The sequence below is a fragment of the Lathyrus oleraceus genome, chromosome 4, assembly GCF_024323335.1.
Source record: "Lathyrus oleraceus cultivar Zhongwan6 chromosome 4, CAAS_Psat_ZW6_1.0, whole genome shotgun sequence".
In the NCBI taxonomy this organism is placed as follows: Eukaryota; Viridiplantae; Streptophyta; class Magnoliopsida; order Fabales; family Fabaceae; genus Lathyrus; species Lathyrus oleraceus.
The window spans coordinates 145633571-145653235 of record NC_066582.1 but is presented as its reverse complement, the minus strand read 5'-3'; the positions used below and the strand labels follow the sequence as shown (position 1 = coordinate 145653235).

The 19665-nt window shown below is 41.6% G+C and overlaps 1 protein-coding gene across 1 annotated transcript; it reads left to right on the top strand.

Annotated features, from left to right (window-relative positions):
- The first annotated feature begins 18417 nt into the window (after positions 1–18417).
- On the top strand, positions 18418–19293 carry LOC127136436 (DNA-(apurinic or apyrimidinic site) endonuclease 2). The gene is made up of 2 exons (XM_051062992.1): positions 18418–18772; positions 18839–19293. Exons 1-2 carry the CDS (start codon positions 18418–18420, stop codon positions 19123–19125), a joined length of 642 nt encoding a protein of 213 aa, XP_050918949.1. The 3' UTR covers positions 19126–19293.
- The last annotated feature ends 372 nt before the right edge of the window (positions 19294–19665 follow it).

The following is a 19665-nucleotide window of genomic DNA, read 5'->3' as shown; positions in this document are numbered from 1 at the left end:
TGTGCGGTTGCTTACAATGTCGGTTTGGTCTATTGGAAAGCATCAACGGCGTTGTAGGCGGTGGATGGAGTCAGTCTACAAGACACAAAAAAAAACTATTAGGGAATTTACCAAAGTTTGGAGATTATGTGGCCATCTTTTGTCTGTTGAAAAATGCAAGGTACCATATGGAGGCCGTAAGGAATGGATGGGTATTAGTGATTTCTGGTCTGATCTATTGAGTACTCTAACAAATGAAAAGGAAGTCGATGCACACCCTATTCGTGCTATAAAGTTTTCTGTCTCACCTGTTGTGCGTGTTGCTGTTCAGTGCAAGGTTGCTTCAGGTCTTCCTAAGCCTGTTGAAGGTCTCAAGCGTCTTGCTAAGCCTAATCCTATGTTTGTTTGTACCATTGAGGAGTCTGGAGAACACATTGTTGCTGGTGCAGGAGAGCTTCATCTAGAAATCTGTTTGAAGGACTTGCAGGTTGATTTCATGGGTGGGGCTGAAATTGTCAAATCCGACCCTGTTGTGTCATTCAGAGAGACTGTTCTTGAGAGGTCATGCCGCACAGTGATGAGCAAATCTCCCAAGTTCGCCATTTTCCCTTGCAAGCAGTAAATCGCACATGAGTATTCCGGTTTTCACTGCAGTAACAAAATAAGGCAATCAGTAAAGCGTTGAAAATTCAAGAAAGTTCCCAATTTGGAATTGGGACAAAAGCTATCAGAAAAAGCAAGAGTGCAGATTACCTTTCCGAATCTATCATCAAACAGGCTAAACTCCAATTCTGAGCATCCAAAAGCGCTTCTGAAGCTTTCTCCTTTGAACATCAATTGCACCAACCGAAACCCTAAGCTGCATAGATAAAAAGGAGACGAGTTTGTGAGATGGGGGAGGGAGGAAAAAACGGCGAAGAGGCTTCAAAGAAAAAACCCTAAATCACAAATCAGAAAAACCAGCGTTTAAAGAAGGGAAAGGAGAACTCAAGCGTTACCTGAGCTCGCCGTCACCGTCGAAGGTGAGTCCTTTTCAACCGCCCTTGCCTCTGTTTGCATGTAGAATAAAGTTTGAGAGAGAGAGTTTGGACGCGAGAGAGACGATTGAGTGCGATTGAGAGCGACTGAAAGAAACGCTAGGTTGGGCGATGGAGAGATGATGAGGATTGAGCGAGAGAAGGGAGCGAGAGAGCTAGACGAGGACGATGAAGTCTGTCTCCTCTTGTTTTTCATTTTTTTTTTAATTCGAGTGAGGTGTTTATTTATTTTTTCTTTTATTTATTGTATTTCAGAATAAGTCTTTTTTTAAAAAAACTATTAAAATTCATTTTAATTTTCCTAGGTATTTAGTTAAATGTTGTTTATATTTTCAATTTATTTCCTCCTTTCCAATACACATTCCCCATTGACAACCCAACAGCCAAGCGGCTGGGTTCAGTTACTAGCAGACCAACAGTTTTTTTATTATTTAGTTTTATTTTTATTTCTTTTTTAATTATCTTAGTTTAATACATTTAAGTTAGCATTAAATATTAGTTAGTTAGTAAGTGGTCTGGTGGAGGGAAGTGGCTTCTAGATCTTTAGTTTAGTGGGTTCAATACTCCTAGGCGTAGTTTTTCTTTCTTTTAATATTTTCTTTCATATTTATGCTTTATTATTTATATTTCCTTTTTTTATTATTGTTTAATAATATAGATTTGTTTTTTTTTTCTTTTAATTGCATCATGCATTTGAACCCATTTTTTTAACTTATAAAAAATCATATTTTCTCGATTTAATATCGAGCCCCTTTTTTCACACCCTTGTAAGTCGATTGCTTTTTTAAGCATCGCCGCCAACCTCACATAGCTTACTCTTGGGCTTTCTTACAATGAGCCGGTTCTCTTGCACTTACACTCATGCATTATTTATTTGGGTCTGATTTAATTATTTCATGATTGTTTTAATCCCCATTTGACAAATGTATCCCACTCCCCCAATGTGTAATAATTTTGTACTTCTTTATTTCTTTATTTGTTTGGCTGTTTAGTTAGATACTAACACAAGAATAAAATCAACAATTTCAAAAATACAAAAAATATGACTCGATCCAACGTCGAGTGCTTTCTCAATAAACAAAGCAACTCATTTCTCCCTCTTATTCCATCCCATCTTTTTCAAAAACTTCATCAAATGCTTGATCCAATGTCAAGCCATTTTCATAATAAAAACTCAAAAAAATATTAATTTATAGTTAAGACCTTTTCAATAAGATGGAAGTGGAACGTGGTGTATACTGCGCACTCCTGAGACTAGGATTCGAGATGTATATCTCGCCAATCCTCGCTTTCGCCATCATCCAATTTACCCACTTTTTTCTCTCAAACACTCATTCATCTTTCTCAAACGCCCAATCAATACTTGATCCAGGTCAAGTCCTTTTCTCAATTAGATCTAAAACACCTAATTCTTATTTAAACACTTTTCTCAATAAAGGTGGAAATGGAACATGATGTATATCATGCACTCCTGAGGTTAAGATTCGAGACGTATGCCTCGCCAATCTTAACTCTCGCCATCATCTAAAATCGTCAATGTGGTTTCGTCAAACCTTTTTCTCAATCAAATCTAAGATACTTAAATCTTATTTAAGACTCTTTCAATAAAGGTGGAAATGGAACATGGTGTATACCATGCACTCCTGAGGTTAAGATTCGAGACGTATGCCTCGCCAATCTCAACTCTCGCCATCGCCTAAAATTGTCAATGCGGTTTCTTCAAACCCTTTCACAATCAAATTCCAAAATACTTAATTCCTATCTTAACCTTTTCTAATAAAGATGGAAATGGAACATGGTGTATACCATGCACTCCTGAGGCTAGGATTCGAGATGTATATCTCGCTCATCCAAGTTCTCGCCATCACTCAAAATACGTCAACCAATCAAACTCTTTTCTCGCCGCCGTGCGATTAATCAAAAACCTTTTTCATAAACGAAAGGTATCTTGTCTTAAGTGATACAAAACAATGTTTCGGCCACGATTGTTGAGTAGAGATAAATGACGCTTTTCCGAATGTAGATCTATAAATCCGTTCGATGTGTGGTATGCGTCCACTCCTCATCTGTTTTGGGTAAAACGATGTTTTTGTCGATTAATACAATATAGCTTTCGCTAAAATCGACCAACAAACAAACATTTTTCTACCCAGAACTACGTAAGCCTTGATTTCTCTTTTGAGATACGTAGGAGCAGGATTTATAAATCTTGTCAGGCCCACTAATAAAAAACTTAGGTTTAGTCCTTCGTCAAAAATCCAAAAACATTTCTCCTCTCTTTTATTCTTTCTTTCCCACCTAATAATTCGAAAAGCCTAACATTTCAAACTAACATTAACGCACACAACTGACCTAATGGTTCCCGTTGAGTACAACGGACGTGAGGGGTGCTAATACCTTCCCCTTGCGTAATCGACTCCCGAACCCTGATATTGGTTGCGACGACCATATCTTATCCTTTCTTTTGTCTTGGGTTTTATCGATATTTCCCCTTTCCTTTTTAGGAATAAATAAAGTTCGGTGGCGACTCTGTTCAGTCCATCATTGCGAGCGTGCGATCGCGCTTCGCTTTGAAGTCGTATCCCCATTTTTTCGAGGTGCGACAGATGGCGACTCTGCTGGGGACAACCAATCCCTAAGCGAGTCAAGCCTAGTTAGGACGTTTGTGTGCCTTTGTTTGTTTAATTGTGTGGCTTTTCCTTATTTATTGCTTTTAATATCTTTATTGTTATATTGATATCTGTTGTATATTGGTTCTATTGTGATTGTTGGTACTTGGGTATTTGATTGCAAACCATGAGGGAAAGACTCTACACCCGAGTCTAGAGTGAAAAAACATAAGATAGGACGATGGTTGAGTAGTACGGACTCCCGAGGTGTATACTTCGTAAGAGTCGGTATGAGAACCTCACTTAGAGTAGATCCTTTTGCAAATATTGTCGCCCGAGGTGTATACCTCGTAAGCGGCGATGTTTCAAAGGGGTCCATGACTCTAAGAACCTTTTAGAACATTAAACCTTTGGCCAACTAGAAATGATGGTTGCGTAGTATGGATTCCCGAGGTGTATGCTTCGTAAGAATCGATACGAGAACCTCGCTCAGAATAGATTCCCTAGATGGAGTTGATGACCGGAAAGTATTTTCCGTAAGCGTCAAACAGTCTTTTGAATCCAGGACTCTGAGTACCCTGTCTAGAACCCAGTCGATGGTTACGTAGTACGGACTCGCGAGGTGTATGCTTCGTAAGAGTCGGTACGAGAACCTCACCCAGAATAGATTCCCTTGATGGAGTTGACGACCGGGAAGTATTTCCCGTAAGCGTCAAACAGTCTTGTGAATCAATGACTCTGGGGATCCTTTGTAACAAAGCCCTAGATCATACCCGGTGAGAACCCCGTTTTGGAAAGCAATCAAATTTATCCATACCTCGAACCGTTAAACCTATCCAAAAAAAATAAAAAAATAAAAAAAGGCATTGCATCCATTCATTCATTGCATATGCATAAAAAGCAAAACTCTTAGTTGTTTCGCATTATTTCAGGAATCCAAGACTTGTTAGCAAGATGAATCCTGAGAGAAGGGTTACTTTTCAGTTCAAATACAAGAACGTGGACCTTACCAGCCTACAGAAGTTGAGTGCTAAAGTAACACCCCTCAAACTCAACAGCTTCGTACAAAACTATGGAAGAATTCTTGACATCCTAAATGAGAAGATGGACATGATGACCGCAGTGACTATCGCTCAGTTCTATGATCCACCTCTCCGTTGTTTCACATTTTCTGACTTCCAGTTGGCTCCTACCTTGGAGGAAGTTGAGAGGATCATAGGCCGGAACTTGAAGGACCATAACCCATTTCCTAAGCTCGATGAAGATATCCCTCCCGAGAGAATAGCTTCAGCGTTGGGTCTGAAAGTTTCCGAAGTAGTGGATAATTGGGATGTGAAAGGACCTTTCAGTGGTTTCTCTAGGAAGTTCTTGGAAGATCAGGCCAAGAAGATGGAAAAAGAAGGGAATTGGGAAGCCTTTTATGCTGTGTTAGCCGTGTTGGTATATGGGATAGTCCTCTTCCCAAATATTGACCATTTTGTGGACCACCTGGCGGTGAGAATTTTCTTCTCTGGTAACCCTGTACCGTTCCTCTTGGCAGATCTCTACTACACTCTCCATGATCGTCATGAGAGGAAGGGAGGAATCATCTTGTGTTGTGCACAGTTGTTACATGCTTGGTTCAGATCCCACATGCCTGAAGAAGGTCCTTTTGTCTCCAAAGAACTTAAGCCTTTCCAGAAGTTGGCTTCCCTCACCTCCAGTCACGTTAAGTGGTATATCCGAGATTGGGAAACCGAGAATGTGATTGTCAGCATTGGAGACTTCCCTAATGTGCCGTTAATAGGAACCAAGGGTTGCATTAACTATAACCCCATGTTATCTCTGAGGCAGCATGGGTACCCTATGAATGGCCCTCCAAAAGTTGAAGCTCTAGAGCCTTTCATCCTACATGGTGTTGAAATGGATCATCCCATGGTGAAAAAGATCAAGAGGTCTTGGCAAGCAGTTATCAGAAAAGGTAAGGAGTTGGGTAGGAGAAATGTCATTGCCCAAGAGCCTTACACTTGTTGGGTTAGAGAGAGGGTTCAGATGATTAAACTCCCGTATCCATTTGATCCTTCTATCTATCCAGTGATTCCTGAGCCAGAGCCCATATTACCTGAAGATGTGGAGAAGCTCAACAACCGTATCAAGGAGTTGGAATTGGAAAATGCTGATTTGAGAATTAGGCTTGGCCGAGTTTCGGTGGAGAATGGGAACTTGAAAGACGATCAACAAAAGAAGGACAAAGAGCTTGAAGTCTCCAACAAAAGAGCTAGAGAGTCTGAAGCCAGGAGAGAAAAGTTTGGACAAGCGCTCTTTAGCACTAAATCTGTGTTCAAATCAAAGGAAGAGGAGTTGGATAGAGCTTTACTCCGGATTCAAAAGCTCAACAAGACTTTGGAGCTGACCCTTGAGATGAAAAGGGAAGCACGGTTGATTTCTGAGATTCGTACTCGTGAATTGGAGAATACAATTCAGAAGTACAAGGATGCTCTGGAACGTGAGAAGCTGAAGACCGAAGAGTCAGAGAGAGTGTGCACACGATTGAAACATCATTTGGATCGAGCCGACGCTAGAATCCAGGCACTTGAAGGTGGGGATCAAGATGCTGCCTATATGGTGTTACTGAATGAATGCAGATATTGGAGGAACCTCTATAGGGACATAGAGGCGACTAAGGCTGAAGATGTGCGCATTATCCAAGATCTCCAAGGGCTCTACACTGAGTGGAAGGGCAAATTTTTGAAGCTGTCCGGATTTGCGAGTTCCATCATGCGTGAGCTACCTGAGAAGCTGCAAGAAGCTGATTGGTGCATGTGTCCAGAGAACACACCGCATCAAGTCTATAATTTCATTAAGTTTTGTAAGGCAATGTTGGAAGGGTTAACTACCGACCTTGCTACGGTTCGGAAAGCCCATAAACCATGAGCACGTTGTTTGTATTTGAACTTGAATATGAGATTAATGAAAAATCGCTTTTGAGATTCGTTTTATTGTGTTTCATTGCCTTATTATTTTAAATATTTGCAAACAAGTGTTGTGACATTTTGAAATGAATGATTGAAACCAACCAAGAGTTTTGCAAACAAAATGCATCCATACATGCATTCATGCATTTTTCAAAACAGAGTCTCATTCTGTCCTTTCTTCCTCCAGTTTCACGCTGAATTTTCAACACCAATACAATACTCGTGCCCGAGCTCGTCAAAGGATGGCAGATCAAGAGCATGAATTGGAGCGAGTGAGCTCAGAGCTCGAAGACCTGCGTGGAAACATGGGGCAGGTCATGGAGATATTACAGGTCATCAGGGCAAAGCTAGACACCCAAACCACGGTTGTTTCTGAAATCGCAGGTCCAACGATTGAACCCCAACCTGCGCGGGCGGTACCAACAACCTGGCCCACCTATGGTTTACCTCCTGGTTTCACTCCTGCAGTTGAAGGTGCCCCTGGTTTTGCACCATCTGCTCAGCAGACAGCTCCTTTACCGACCATCAATGAAAACCATCCGGTGGTTCACACGTTCGCACCTCCTCTCGTTCGTGCACACGTGCAACCCTACTTTGAGGACCAACAACACGCCCCAGACTTTTCAGATGAAGATGAGGAAAGGCAGGAGGACCTAAGAGGGATGAAGGAGAACTACCAGCTGCTTGAGAAGAGATTGAGGGCTATGGAAGGTGACCAAGTTTTTGGTGCTACAGCTAAGGAGATGTGCCTGGTGTCCGGTCTTGTGATCCCAGCAAAGTTCAGGACCCCAGATTTCGATAAGTATGAGGGCCACTCGTGTCCTAAGAGTCACCTCATTATGTACTATCGAAAAATGGCTGCGCATGTAGAGGATGACAAGCTCATGATACATTGCTTCCAGGATAGCCTGAGGGGTGCTCCCTCCAAGTGGTACCTAAGCCTGGATCAGAGTAGGATTCGGTGTTTCCAGGACTTATCTGATGCCTTCATCCAACACTACAAGTATAACATGGATATGGCCCCGGATAGGAGACAACTACTCAGTATGTCCCAGAAAGACAAGGAGTCTTTTAAGGAATACGCGCAAAGATGGAGGGAAGTGGCCTCGCAAGTCGAACCACCTCTGGCTGAGAAGGAATTAGCGGATTGGTTCATGGATACAGTTAAACCTGTGTTCTATGAAAGAATGGTAAGTAGCGTATCTGCAAGTTTCTCTGACCTGGTCGCTGTAGGCATAAAGGTCGAACTTGGATTAAAGAATGGAAAGATGACGACTACCTCTGAAACATCTGGTGGTAATGCCAAAAAGTTTCCTGGAGGTTTTCAAAGAAAGAAGGAGGGGGATACGAATGCAGTGTCAACCAGCCAAAGAAGAAGTCATTCATGGAAGAAACAACACCAATTTTCTCAACAACAACCAGCTTATCCAGTACAATATGTCCAACAACCTTATGTGGCAGCTGTCACGCCAAATTTTAACCAACCACAAGCTTCAGTTTATCAACCTGTTCCTGCTCAACAAGCGCCGATATATCAGCAAGCGCCCGCGCCACCTGCTTATCAACAGCCAAGGGCACAGGCTCCTCGACCACAAAATCCTCCAAATCAAAATAGGATGCCAAGAAATAGAGTTCCGTTTGCTTCAATCCCTATGACATACACTGAATTGTACCCATCATTGCTACAAAAAGGTTTAGTGACGCCCAGATCTTTGGGTCCTCCACCAAATCCTTTACCTCCGTGGTACAATCCAGATGCTCATTGTCCTTTCCATGGGGGTGCCCCTGGACATGATTTAGAAGGATGTTATGCTTTAAAGCATATTGTGCGAGACCTGGTTGAAAAGAAGATTCTGTCGTTTCGAGACGTCGGACCCAATGTCAAGAACAACCCTTTGCCAGCACATGGTGATGTCAATGCCGTTGAAGATGCTTCTGATGTGTGTGTAATCAAGAATGTGGAAGATGTTAAAACTCCGCTGCTAGCGCTTCATGCAGGATTGGTGAGGGCTAGATTGATTGATACTTGTCACGATAGTTGTGAGGAATGTGCCATTCAGCCGAAAGGATGTAAAGTGGTACGAAATGACATTCAGAATTTGATGAATCAAGGCATTTTGCAAATTTGTGGTCCGACAACGAATGAGGAGATTTCGGTCATTGAACCCGTTTTTAACATACCGGAACCGTTTGAGGTGACTTATCACAGAAGAGACGTTGTTCATCCGTCACCCGTGGTGGTATGCATGCCTACACCATTTCCTTTTGAAAGTACCAAGGCAGTACCCTGGAAGTACGGCATAACAGTGGTAGATGGAGTGGTGGATGGAAAACCTGAGGCCACTGAAAGTAAGAAAGGTGTGGAGAATGTTGACGCCGACATCACCAATATCGCAGGAACAAGCAGAATGACCCGTAGTGGTCGGATTTATACTCCCAATTTTGATGTGAACCCTCAAGAGCCAGCAAGGGGAACTACAAATGTAAATCCTACCCCAGAACGTGGAGGGGCACAGCCGGCTGTACAAACAGATGAAGCAAGTGAGTTCTTAAGGATAATAAAGAAATCTGATTACAAGATAGTTGATCAATTGCATCAAACGCCATCAAAAATATCTATCTTGTCCTTGCTTCTGAATTCCGAAGCTCATAGGGAGGCTCTACTAAAAGTGCTTGCTCAGGCTCATGTTACCCAGGATATAACGGTCGGCCAATTCGATGGAGTGGTCGCCAATATCACAGCCTGCAACACTCTAAGCTTCAGTAATGAAGAGCTGCCCAAAGAGGGGAAGAATCACAACCGCGCCTTGCATGTGTCCATAAAGTGCCAAGAAGATGCTCTAGCCAGAGTTTTAGTTGACACTGGATCATCCCTCAATGTTCTACCCAAGAGGGCACTTGCTAAATTGTCTTATCAAGGTTCAGAATTGAAACCTAGTGCGCTTGTGGTAAAAGCTTTCGATGGCTCGCGAAGGACAGTAGTTGGGGAGGTAGAGTTACCGATACAGATTGGACCGCATGTATTCCCCATCAATTTCCAAGTCATGGACATAAATCCAGCTTATAGCTGCCTTTTGGGACGCCCATGGATACATGCTGCTGGGGCAGTAACTTCTACTTTGCATCAAAAGATGAAGTTCGTTGTCGATAACAAGCTTGTCATTGTCTCGGGTGAAGAGGACTTTATCATCAGTCAACTCTCCTCTTTCCGTTATATTGAGGCTGATGAGGATGCCTTAGAAACCTCTTTTCAAGCCCTTGAAATATCCAATGCTACACTTGAAGAGGTTAAGGATCCTGTTGAGAAAGCTAGTTTGTCATTCGCTTCTTTGAAGAGTGCAAAATCAGCAGTTGAAAGTGGAGGCCCTGCAGGTTGGGGGCAGGTTATCAACGTCAACGAGAAGAATGACCGTTTTGGTTTGGGGTACAAGCCTTCTGCTAATGGAGGAGCCCTGGTCCCTGCAAAGGACCGTGTGCGGAGCATTCAAGAAGTTTTCCTGAGCAAAGGATTTATCCATGGAGAACAAGTTGGTGCAGTGGAAGATGACACTGAAGATGAGGAAGCATCGAATCTGATATACCGGTGTGAAGCCGCCTTAACAAACTGGGAAGCGGTTGAGATTCCAGAAGTTTTTCCTGTGTCAAAGTAATTGTTGTTTTCCTTTGTGTTTTTTGAAAATCCTTAGCTCTGCCCAAGGCTAATGGATCATTTGTAGGGCCCCTTTTGAATTTCAAAAAAAATCATTATGACAAATAAAGAACATTTTGTTCAAATTCTTGTCGTCCATTTATCTGTTGTTTTTCTTAAAATGGCAATCCTTTCAAAAACTACAAAAATATTTTTTACTTCTTTTTGCATTTTATTTCCATTTTTCTAAAAAAAAACCATCATTAAAAAACATGCAGAATAATCAATAAACCAGTTGAATTCGATGACCCCGCTACGTCCTATAATTTTGAACTCCCCATCTACCAAGCGGAAGAGGAGAGTGAGGAAGATTGTGATTTCCCTGAAGAACTGGAAAGGATGCTCGAGCACGAGTCAAAGGCCCTTCAGCCACATCAAGAACCAGTGGAAACAATCAACCTTGGCACCGAGGAAGACAAGAAAGAGGTCAAAGTCGGGACTACGCTTGAGGCAAGCATCAAGGAAAGATTGATCAAGTTGCTACATGAATATGTAGATGTATTTGCTTGGTCATATCAGGATATGCCAGGTTTAGATACTGACATTGTTGTCCACAAGCTACCACTACAGCCAGATTGTCCGCCAGTGAAGCAGAAGCTCCGAAGAGCAAGACCCGACATGGCTCTAAAGATTTGTGACGAGGTGAAACGTCAATTTGATGCCGGTTTTCTAGCAGTTGCAAAGTACCCTCAATGGGTAGCCAACATTGTGCCAGTACCCAAAAAGGATGGCAAGGTCAGGATGTGCGTTGATTATAGGGATTTAAACAAAGCTAGTCCAAAGGACGATTTCCCCCTGCCACATATTGACACTCTGGTAGACAACACTGCTAGGTTCGCAGTCTTCTCCTTTATGGACGGATTCTCGGGTTATAATCAAATCAAGATGGATCCAGAGGACATGGAAAAGACCACATTCATCACCCCTTGGGGAACATTTTGCTACAAGGTAATGCCATTCGGTCTCAAAAATGCTGGGGCAACTTACCAAAGAGCAATGGTCACTCTTTTCCATGATATGATGCATAAGGAAATTGAGGTCTATGTGGATGATATGATTGCAAAATCTCAAAGTGAAGAGGATCATATAGACCACTTGCAGAAGCTGTTTGAGCGTCTTCGGAAATTTCGACTACGACTGAATCCTGCTAAATGCACCTTCGGTGTCCGATCCGGAAAGTTGCTTGGGTTCATTGTTAGCCAACGAGGAATTGAGGTAGATCCTGACAAAGTCCGAGCTATACAAGAGATGCCTGCTCCACGCACTGAGCGAGAGGTTAGAGGCTTCCTGGGGCGTTTGAATTATATCTCAAGGTTTATCTCCCATATGACGGCCACATGTGAGCCTATCTTCAAATTGCTTCGAAAAGATCAAGCAGTTGAATGGAATTCTGATTGCCAAATGGCTTTTGAGAGGGTCGGACAATACCTGCAAGAGCCCCCTATTCTAATTCCACCTGTTCAGGGGAGACCACTCTTTATGTACTTAACTGTTCTTGAAAAGTCAATGGGATGTGTGTTGGGACAACATGACGAAACTGGTCGAAAGGAACATGCTATCTACTATCTAAGTAAGAGATTTACCGATTGTGAAACCCGATATTCACTCTTGGAGAAAACCTGTTGTGCTTTAGCATGGGCCGCTCGTCGTCTAAGACAATACATGATTTGCCACACTACTTTGTTGATCTCCAAAATGGATCCAATAAAGTACATCTTTGAAAAGCCTGCTTTGACTGGAAGACTCGCCCGTTGGCAGATGTTACTATCTGAGTATGACATCCAATATGTGTCTCAGAAAGCCATCAAAGGAAGTGTGTTGTCTGATTACTTGGCAAACCAGCCTGTTGAAGATTACCAGTCGTTGAAGTTTGACTTCCCGGATGAAGACATCATGGTAGTGAAAGACTGTGAAATCCCAGGACTTGATGAAGGACCTGAACCCAGATCTCGGTGGAAGCTCATGTTTGATGGTTCCTCCAACTACATGGGGCATGGCGTAGGAGCTGTCCTGTTAAATCCAAATGGTGGATACACTCCTTTCACGGCAAGGTTGTGTTTTGATTGCACGAACAATATAGCAGAATATGAGGCGTGCATCCTAGGCATTGAAGCAGCAATTGATCTCCGAATCAAAATCCTTGAAGTATGTGGAGATTCAGCCTTGGTGATATACCAAGTCAAGGGCGAATGGGAAACCCGTGATACCAAGTTGATCCCATATCGTGCCCATGTCATGGAATTGATAAAATACTTTGACGAGATCACTTTCCGTCATATCCCGAGAACTGAGAATCAAATTGCCGATGCTTTGGCTATGTTGGCTTCAATGTACCAAGTCAGATTCCATAATGAAGCACCTCTCATTCAAATCGAGCGGAAAGTTGAGCCTGCCTACTGCCAGTCAGTTGAAGAGGAAGCCGATGGTAAACCCTGGTTTCACGACATCAAATGCTTTTTGCAAAATCAAGAATATCCAACAGATGCCACAACCCTTGACAAGAAAACATTGAGGAAATTAGCATCCAAATTCTTCTTGAGCAATGGTGTGTTGTACAAGAGAAATCACGACATGATTCTGCTCAGATGCGTGGATGGACGTGAAGCGGACATGTTGATCAAGGAGATTCATGAAGGATCCTTTGGGACTCACGCCAATGGACATGCCATGGCCAAGAAGATTTTGAGAGCTGGTTATTACTGGTTGACCATGGAATCTGACTGTTTCAATTATGCTAGAAAATGTCATAAATGCCAAATCTATGCCGACAAGGTACACGTGCCTCCGACCCTGCTAAATGTTTTGACGTCACCTTGGCCTTTCTCAATGTGGGGCATCGACATGATTGGCGCCATCGAGCCTAAAGCTTCCAATGGTCACCGCTTCATCCTGGTTGCCATTGATTACTTTACCAAATGGGTAGAAGCCGCCTCTTACGCTAATGTGACTAGACAAGTGGTTGCACGGTTTCTCAAGAAAGAGATCATTTGCCGTTATGGAATTCCAAGTCGGATCATCACGGATAATGGGACGAACCTGAACAATAAGACCATGAAAGAATTATGCGAGAGCTTCAAGATTGAGCACCATAATTCTTCACCATATCGTCCAAAGATGAATGGAGCTGTTGAAGCCGCTAATAAAAACATCAAGAAGATCCTGCAGAAAATGGTAAAAACCTATAAGGATTGGCACGAAATGCTACCCTTCGCATTGCATGGATATCGGACTTCCGTCCGCACTTCAACAGGGGCAACCCCGTTCTCTTTAGTATATGGGATGGAAGCAGTTCTCCCAATTGAAGTAGAGATACCTTCAATGAGAATCTTGATGGAGACCAAGCTAGAAGAGGCTGAGTGGATTCAAAACAGATTTGATCAGTTGAACCTCGTAGATGAGAAGCGATTGACTTCTTTGTGCCATGGACAATTATACCAAAAACGGCTTAAAAGGGCTTTTGACAAGAAAGTACGTGTTCGGGAATTCAGAGAAGGAGACCTCGTGCTTAAGAAGATCTTGCCAATACACAAGGACTCACGTGGGAAGTGGACTCCCAATTATGAAGGCCCATATGTTGTAAAGAAAGTTTTCTCCGGAGGAGCCTTGATTCTCACAACTATGGATGATGAAGAACTCTCACATCCCGTGAACTCTGATGCAGTTAAAAAATACTATGCCTAATAAAAACCCGCTAAATCGAAAACCTGAAAGGGCGATTTAGGCAAAAAAAGGGTATCCCGGTGGACTGAAAACCCGAAAGGGCGGTCCAGGCAAAAGTTAGGGATGAATAAAAATGGTAGCTCGCTAAGTTGAAAACCTGAAAAGGCGACTTAGGCAAAAAAGAGCGTCCCGGTGGATTGAAAACCCGAAAGGGCGATCCAGGCAAAAGTTAGGGGCACAAAGGCATAAACTGCATCAGTTGTTACTGATTTACACCGAAGAATTTGAGGTGGAAGATTAATCCAGTCACTCCCCTTAGAAGCAAGGTTTTTGGGGGAATCATACCTATTAAGGATGTTAGTGGTCACTGAATTCAATGTAAACCTTTCCTTATTGCCATTTTCAAAAAAAATTTGTAACACTCTATGGAGCTACGCCATTGGTGTGCTACCATTCTTGAATAAAATACCAGTTTTCCCAATCATTGTTAATTTGTGTTCATCTATACTTTCTTTGTTATGCAAAATGTCATTTATTTGTTAATAATGAAATTTTGAAACTTGAAAAAGAATTTGAAACTTAGAACAAATTTACTTTGATACATGTGAAAATCGAGGGAAAATCATTTGTTTCCCCGAAAGGCTCAAAGTTTGCATAAATGCTCCAGGATCACCAACAAAAGTCCCCATGGAATACAACTTGTGAATCCTCTAGGAGGATGGACCTTTGGTTATTTATAACTGTCACTCATGATAGTTGCTCCTATGGATGCGCCTGTTGATTGTACGAGTATGAGTTATTGGTGTTGAGGAATCAGAATCTCTGTCCCTACAAACACCCAGTCTGCCAAGTGTCAGCATCCTCAAAATCATGATCATTCATATATCATGCATAAAAGGAAATTCAAATCATGCATAGCCGAAATGTACTTCGTGCTCATTTTCCATTGACCCAGGTCTTGTTGTCGATCCTAGATCCTTTGACCTCTAATTCCAGTTTGTATTTGTTGCCCTTAAACCAACATCCGGTTTTCCCGGTCATTTTCAAGTCCAATTGTAGTTGGCAAAATCCGTTAAAAGCTGTTTGTAGTCCATTGCTTACGGTCAGAGTCCAATTGTTGTTATTCCGGGGTCAGGTCATCCTTGAACCTGCTCTGAAGAGTTTTTCCATTCTTTGTTCAATCCTATTCAGGTCTTATATGAACCTGTCATTGAACCTTTTTATTCCGGGGTCCGGTCATGCTTGAACCTACTCTGAAGATTCTTTGTTCAATCCTATTCAGGTCTTATACGAACCTGTCATTGAACCTTTTTATTCCGGGGTCCGGTCATGCTTGAACCTACTCTGAAGATTCTTTGTTCAATCCTATTCAGGTCTTATATGAACCTGTCATTGAACCTTTTTATTCCGGGGTCCGGTCATGCTTGAACCTACTCTGAAGATTCTTTGTTCAATCCTATTCAGGTCTTATATGAACCTGTCATTGAACCTTTTTATTCCGGGGTCCGGTCATGCTTGAACCTACTCTGAAGATTCTTTGTTCAATCCTATTCAGGTCTTATATGAACCTGTCATTGAACCCTTTTATTCCGGGGTCCGGTCATGCTTGAACCTACTCTGAAGATTTTTTGTTCAATCCTATTCAGGTCTTATATGAGCCTGTCATTGAACCTTTTTATTCCGGGGTCCGGTCATGCTTGAACCTACTCTGAAGATTCTTTGTTCAATCCTATTCAGGTCTTATACGAACCTGTCATTGAACCTTTTTATTCCGGGGTCCGGTCATGCTTGAACCTACTCTGAAGATTCTTTGTTCAATCCTATTCAGGTCTTATACGAACCTGTCATTGAACCATTTTATTCCGGGGTCCGTTCATGCTTGAACCTACTCTGAAGATTCTTTGTTCAATCCTATTCAGGTCTTATACGAACCTGTCATTGAACCTTTTTATTCCGGGGTCAGGTCATCCTTGAACCTGCTCTGAAGATTCTTTGTTCAATCCTATTCAGGTCTTATACGAACCTGTCATTGAACCTTTTTATTCCGGGGTCAGGCCATCCTTGAACCTGCTCTGAAGAGTTTTTCCTTTCTTTGTTCAATCCTATTCAGGTCTTATACGAACCTGTCATTGAACCTTTTTATTCCGGGGTCAGGTCATCCTTGAACCTGCTCTGAAGATTCTTTGTTCAATCCTATTCAGGTCATGTACGAACCTGTCATTGAACCTTTTTATTCCGGGGTCAGGTCATGCTTGAACCTACTCTGAAGATTCTTTGTTCAATCCTATTCAGGTCTTATATGAACCTGTCATTGAACCTTTTTATTCCGGGGTCCGGTCATGCTTGAACCTACTCTGAAGATTCTTTGTTCAATCCTATTCAGGTCTTATACGAACCTGTCATTGAACCTTTTTATTCCGGGGTCCGGTCATGCTTGAACCTACTCTGAAGATTCTTTGTTCAATCCTATTCAGGTCTTATACGAACCTGTCATTGAACCTTTTTATTCCGGGGTCCGGTCATGCTTGAACCTACTCTGAAGATTCTTTGTTCAATCCTATTCAGGTCTTATACGAACCTGTCATTGAACCTTTTCATTCCGGGGTCCGGTCATGCTTGAACCTACTCTGAAGATTCTTTGTTCAATCCTATTCAGGTCTTATACGAACCTGTCATTGAACCTTTTTATTCCGGGGTCCGGTCATGCTTGAACCTACTCTGAAGATTCTTTGTTCAATCCTATTCGGGTCTTATACGAACCTGTCATTGAACCTTCTATTCCGGGGTCCGGTCATACTTGAACCTATACTGAAGTTTTTTTCTCTGTTTGTTCAATACCATTCAGGTCATGTATGAACCTGTTGTTGAACCCTTATTCCGGTGTCAGGTCATACATGAACCTATTCTGAAGAGTTTTCTCCTTGATTATTCCCCAGCGTTGTCAGGTCTTATATGAACCTGTCATAGCATCTTTTTCTTTGTTCGGTTGTATTCTAAGTGCCGTTTATCAAATCTCACTTTGAATACTCCCCAGTGTGTGTCTGATTCGCCAGCAGGACTGTTTTCCCAGCAAGTTGTTTCTTACCGTTTGTCTGTCCCCCTGTGGATCATCAGCATTCCCCACAGTTTTGGTCTGTCTAGTAGCATCTCCCGCTAAGGGTCCACCATATCCCTAGCAGGAAAGGAAATATAAAAAAAAAAGGAAATAAGAATCATGCATCCATGCATATCCATGCATATCATGGCATATCATATCATATCACATCATGTCATGGGGATTCAGGATCAAAATCCGGGTCTTTTTAGTATTTAATCATCTCCCACTATGATCATATGAAGAGTGTACCGCTTCATATTCTCTAGTCGAAGATACTTAAATAGGGGCAACTGTCATACCCCGATTTTGATCCCGAAATTTTTCCGTTTTTTCTTTTATTTTTTTGCATTTTTTTTGCATACATTCGTCAGTATAAAATGGATTTTAATATCTTCACTTTTTAATTTAATCTTAATTATTTATTTTTACTAAGGATTAAAACTCTAATCATTTTTTTATTTCCAAATGAATGTTAGAATCGATATCCAAGTAATTTTAAATGAATTATAGATTAATTGGTTTTTAATTTGTTTTTTGTTGATTTGTTATTAGTAATTAAATTGACATTTAAGCTAATGCTGGATTATTCCTAAAAAGTCCACTTCCATTTTTATAATTAAAATTCAGAATCCAAAATCCATTTTCCATCCATGGTGCATTTCAAATCCAATAATACATACATACACTTCATAACATTTAGCTTCCAAACATATCCAATTTCATTTTCATACATACATTTTCATTGCATACCCATTTCCATTTCCAATTCATTACATTTGCAACACCATAATTTGTCATTCAGTTGCTGTTCAAGTCATGGGAAATTTTACTGGTCAACTGTTCTGTTTCTTCTTGCCATACAAATGAGACTGCCGTCTTGCCAGCAAGGGTTTTGCATCGTTGGGATTTCACTCACTATCATGTATCTCAACTGGCAAAGTCATATCTAGAGTCTACACATGAACATCACATGATATGTGTCACTACCGTTAATCTCTTCCTTTCGTCAAAGGTCCCAGCCTTGCCCACATCTCAAAACAACCCTGCAACATTACAAACATTATTTCAACACAGTACAATAGCAAACAGTCACATGTTAACCAATACAATGCCGACCTACACCAATTTCACTAACCATACATTTCCAGTAATACATAACTACAGCATTATCAACCTAGCCAAAGCCTCTCAGGTGCAGCCATCAAACCTGCAAGATGAATAACAGCATGGCCAACACAATCAATTTTCAGGTAAAGGCATGATAAAGCAGTCATGGCCTTTTGCAGCATGATAATCCAGAATATAATGCCAAAAGACAGCAGTTATATGATTATTACCATCCATTGGAATTTTCTCCTACTCTTGGACTTGAAGAAAAAAAAAGGGGAAACTCATGGAAGAGTGGTGGGGAAGGATGCACGGTCTTCTTATGGAGGGAGGACCTACATATGAATCAATAAAACAGTCAGTTGCTAATGATATCATCGAAGAGGTTCTAAGACAGAAGCTTAAGAGATCCTTCAAAAATGTGAAGATAATAACTTACAACGTAAACGGTTTGAGACAACGCATATTGCAGTTCGGTTCTCTCCGCAATCTGCTCAATTCATTCGACGCTGATATTATTTGCTTTCAGGAGACAAAACTTAGCAGACAAGATGTTACAGCGGATTTGGTTATGGTAGATGGATACGAATCGTTCTTTTCTTCTACCCGAACTTCTCAGAAAGGCCGAACCGGTTATTCCGGTGTTATTACATTTTGTCGAGTAAAGTCTGCTTTTTCGAGTACTGAAGCAACATTGCCCTTGGCAGCTGAAGAAGGATTCACTGGCCTAATGTGTAACTCTCAAACTAGGGAAGATAAATTGCCACTCTTCATAGAAGATCTTGAGGGTTTTTCAAAAGATGAGCTTCTCAGTGTTGACAGTGAAGGGCGATGCATTGTCACTGATCATGGGCACTTTGTTCTTTTCAATATTTATGGGCCTCGAGCTGGAAGTGATGACACGGAGAGGATTCAGTTTAAACAAATATTCTACAGGATACTGCAGATTGGAGTCTCTCCTGCATCAAGGAAGGAGAATCTTTGTTGTTGGTGATCTCAATATTGCACCGTCTGCAATTGATAGGTGTGATGCAGGGCCTGATTTTGACAATAATGAGTTTGGAAGATGGTTCAGATCGATGCTAATTGAAAATGGAGGCCACTTTTCTGATGTCTTCCGAGCAAAATATCCTGATAAAGGAGATGCATTCACCTGTTGGTCTCAAAGATACGGCCGCTGAAATGGCATTGAGGCTTGTTAGGCCTGCAAGAAAAAAACCAAAACAGCAGCATCAAAATATGAAGATGATATTCTCAAGTTTTGTGAAGAAAGTGGATTACCTGTTGCCCAAGATGATACCCAAATTCAGCATTCCAATGAGACTGCCCTGGGGAGTTTGGCCGAGAGTTTAACTTGTGAAGACCTGAATGATGAGATTGTAAATGTTAAACGTATGAAGTTTTCTCTACATGAACTTCCTTGTAGTAGATCTAATTCAGAACATGTTTTGGGTTCATCTGGAATTCCGGAAGTAGTAATTTCCGACCCGCCTTGTGCTGCTACAGACTGTGATAGTGACCCAATTGCATTTCG

Excerpts from the sequence above, each read along its gene's own strand:
- LOC127136436 (XM_051062992.1), top strand. The coding sequence starts at position 18,418 with ATGGAAGAGTGGTGGGGAAGGATGCACGGTCTTCTTATGGAGGGAGGA. Across the intron at positions 18,773-18,838 it reads AGGCCGAACCGGTTATTCCG|CTGAAGAAGGATTCACTGGC; the intron begins GTGTTATTACAT and ends TGCCCTTGGCAG.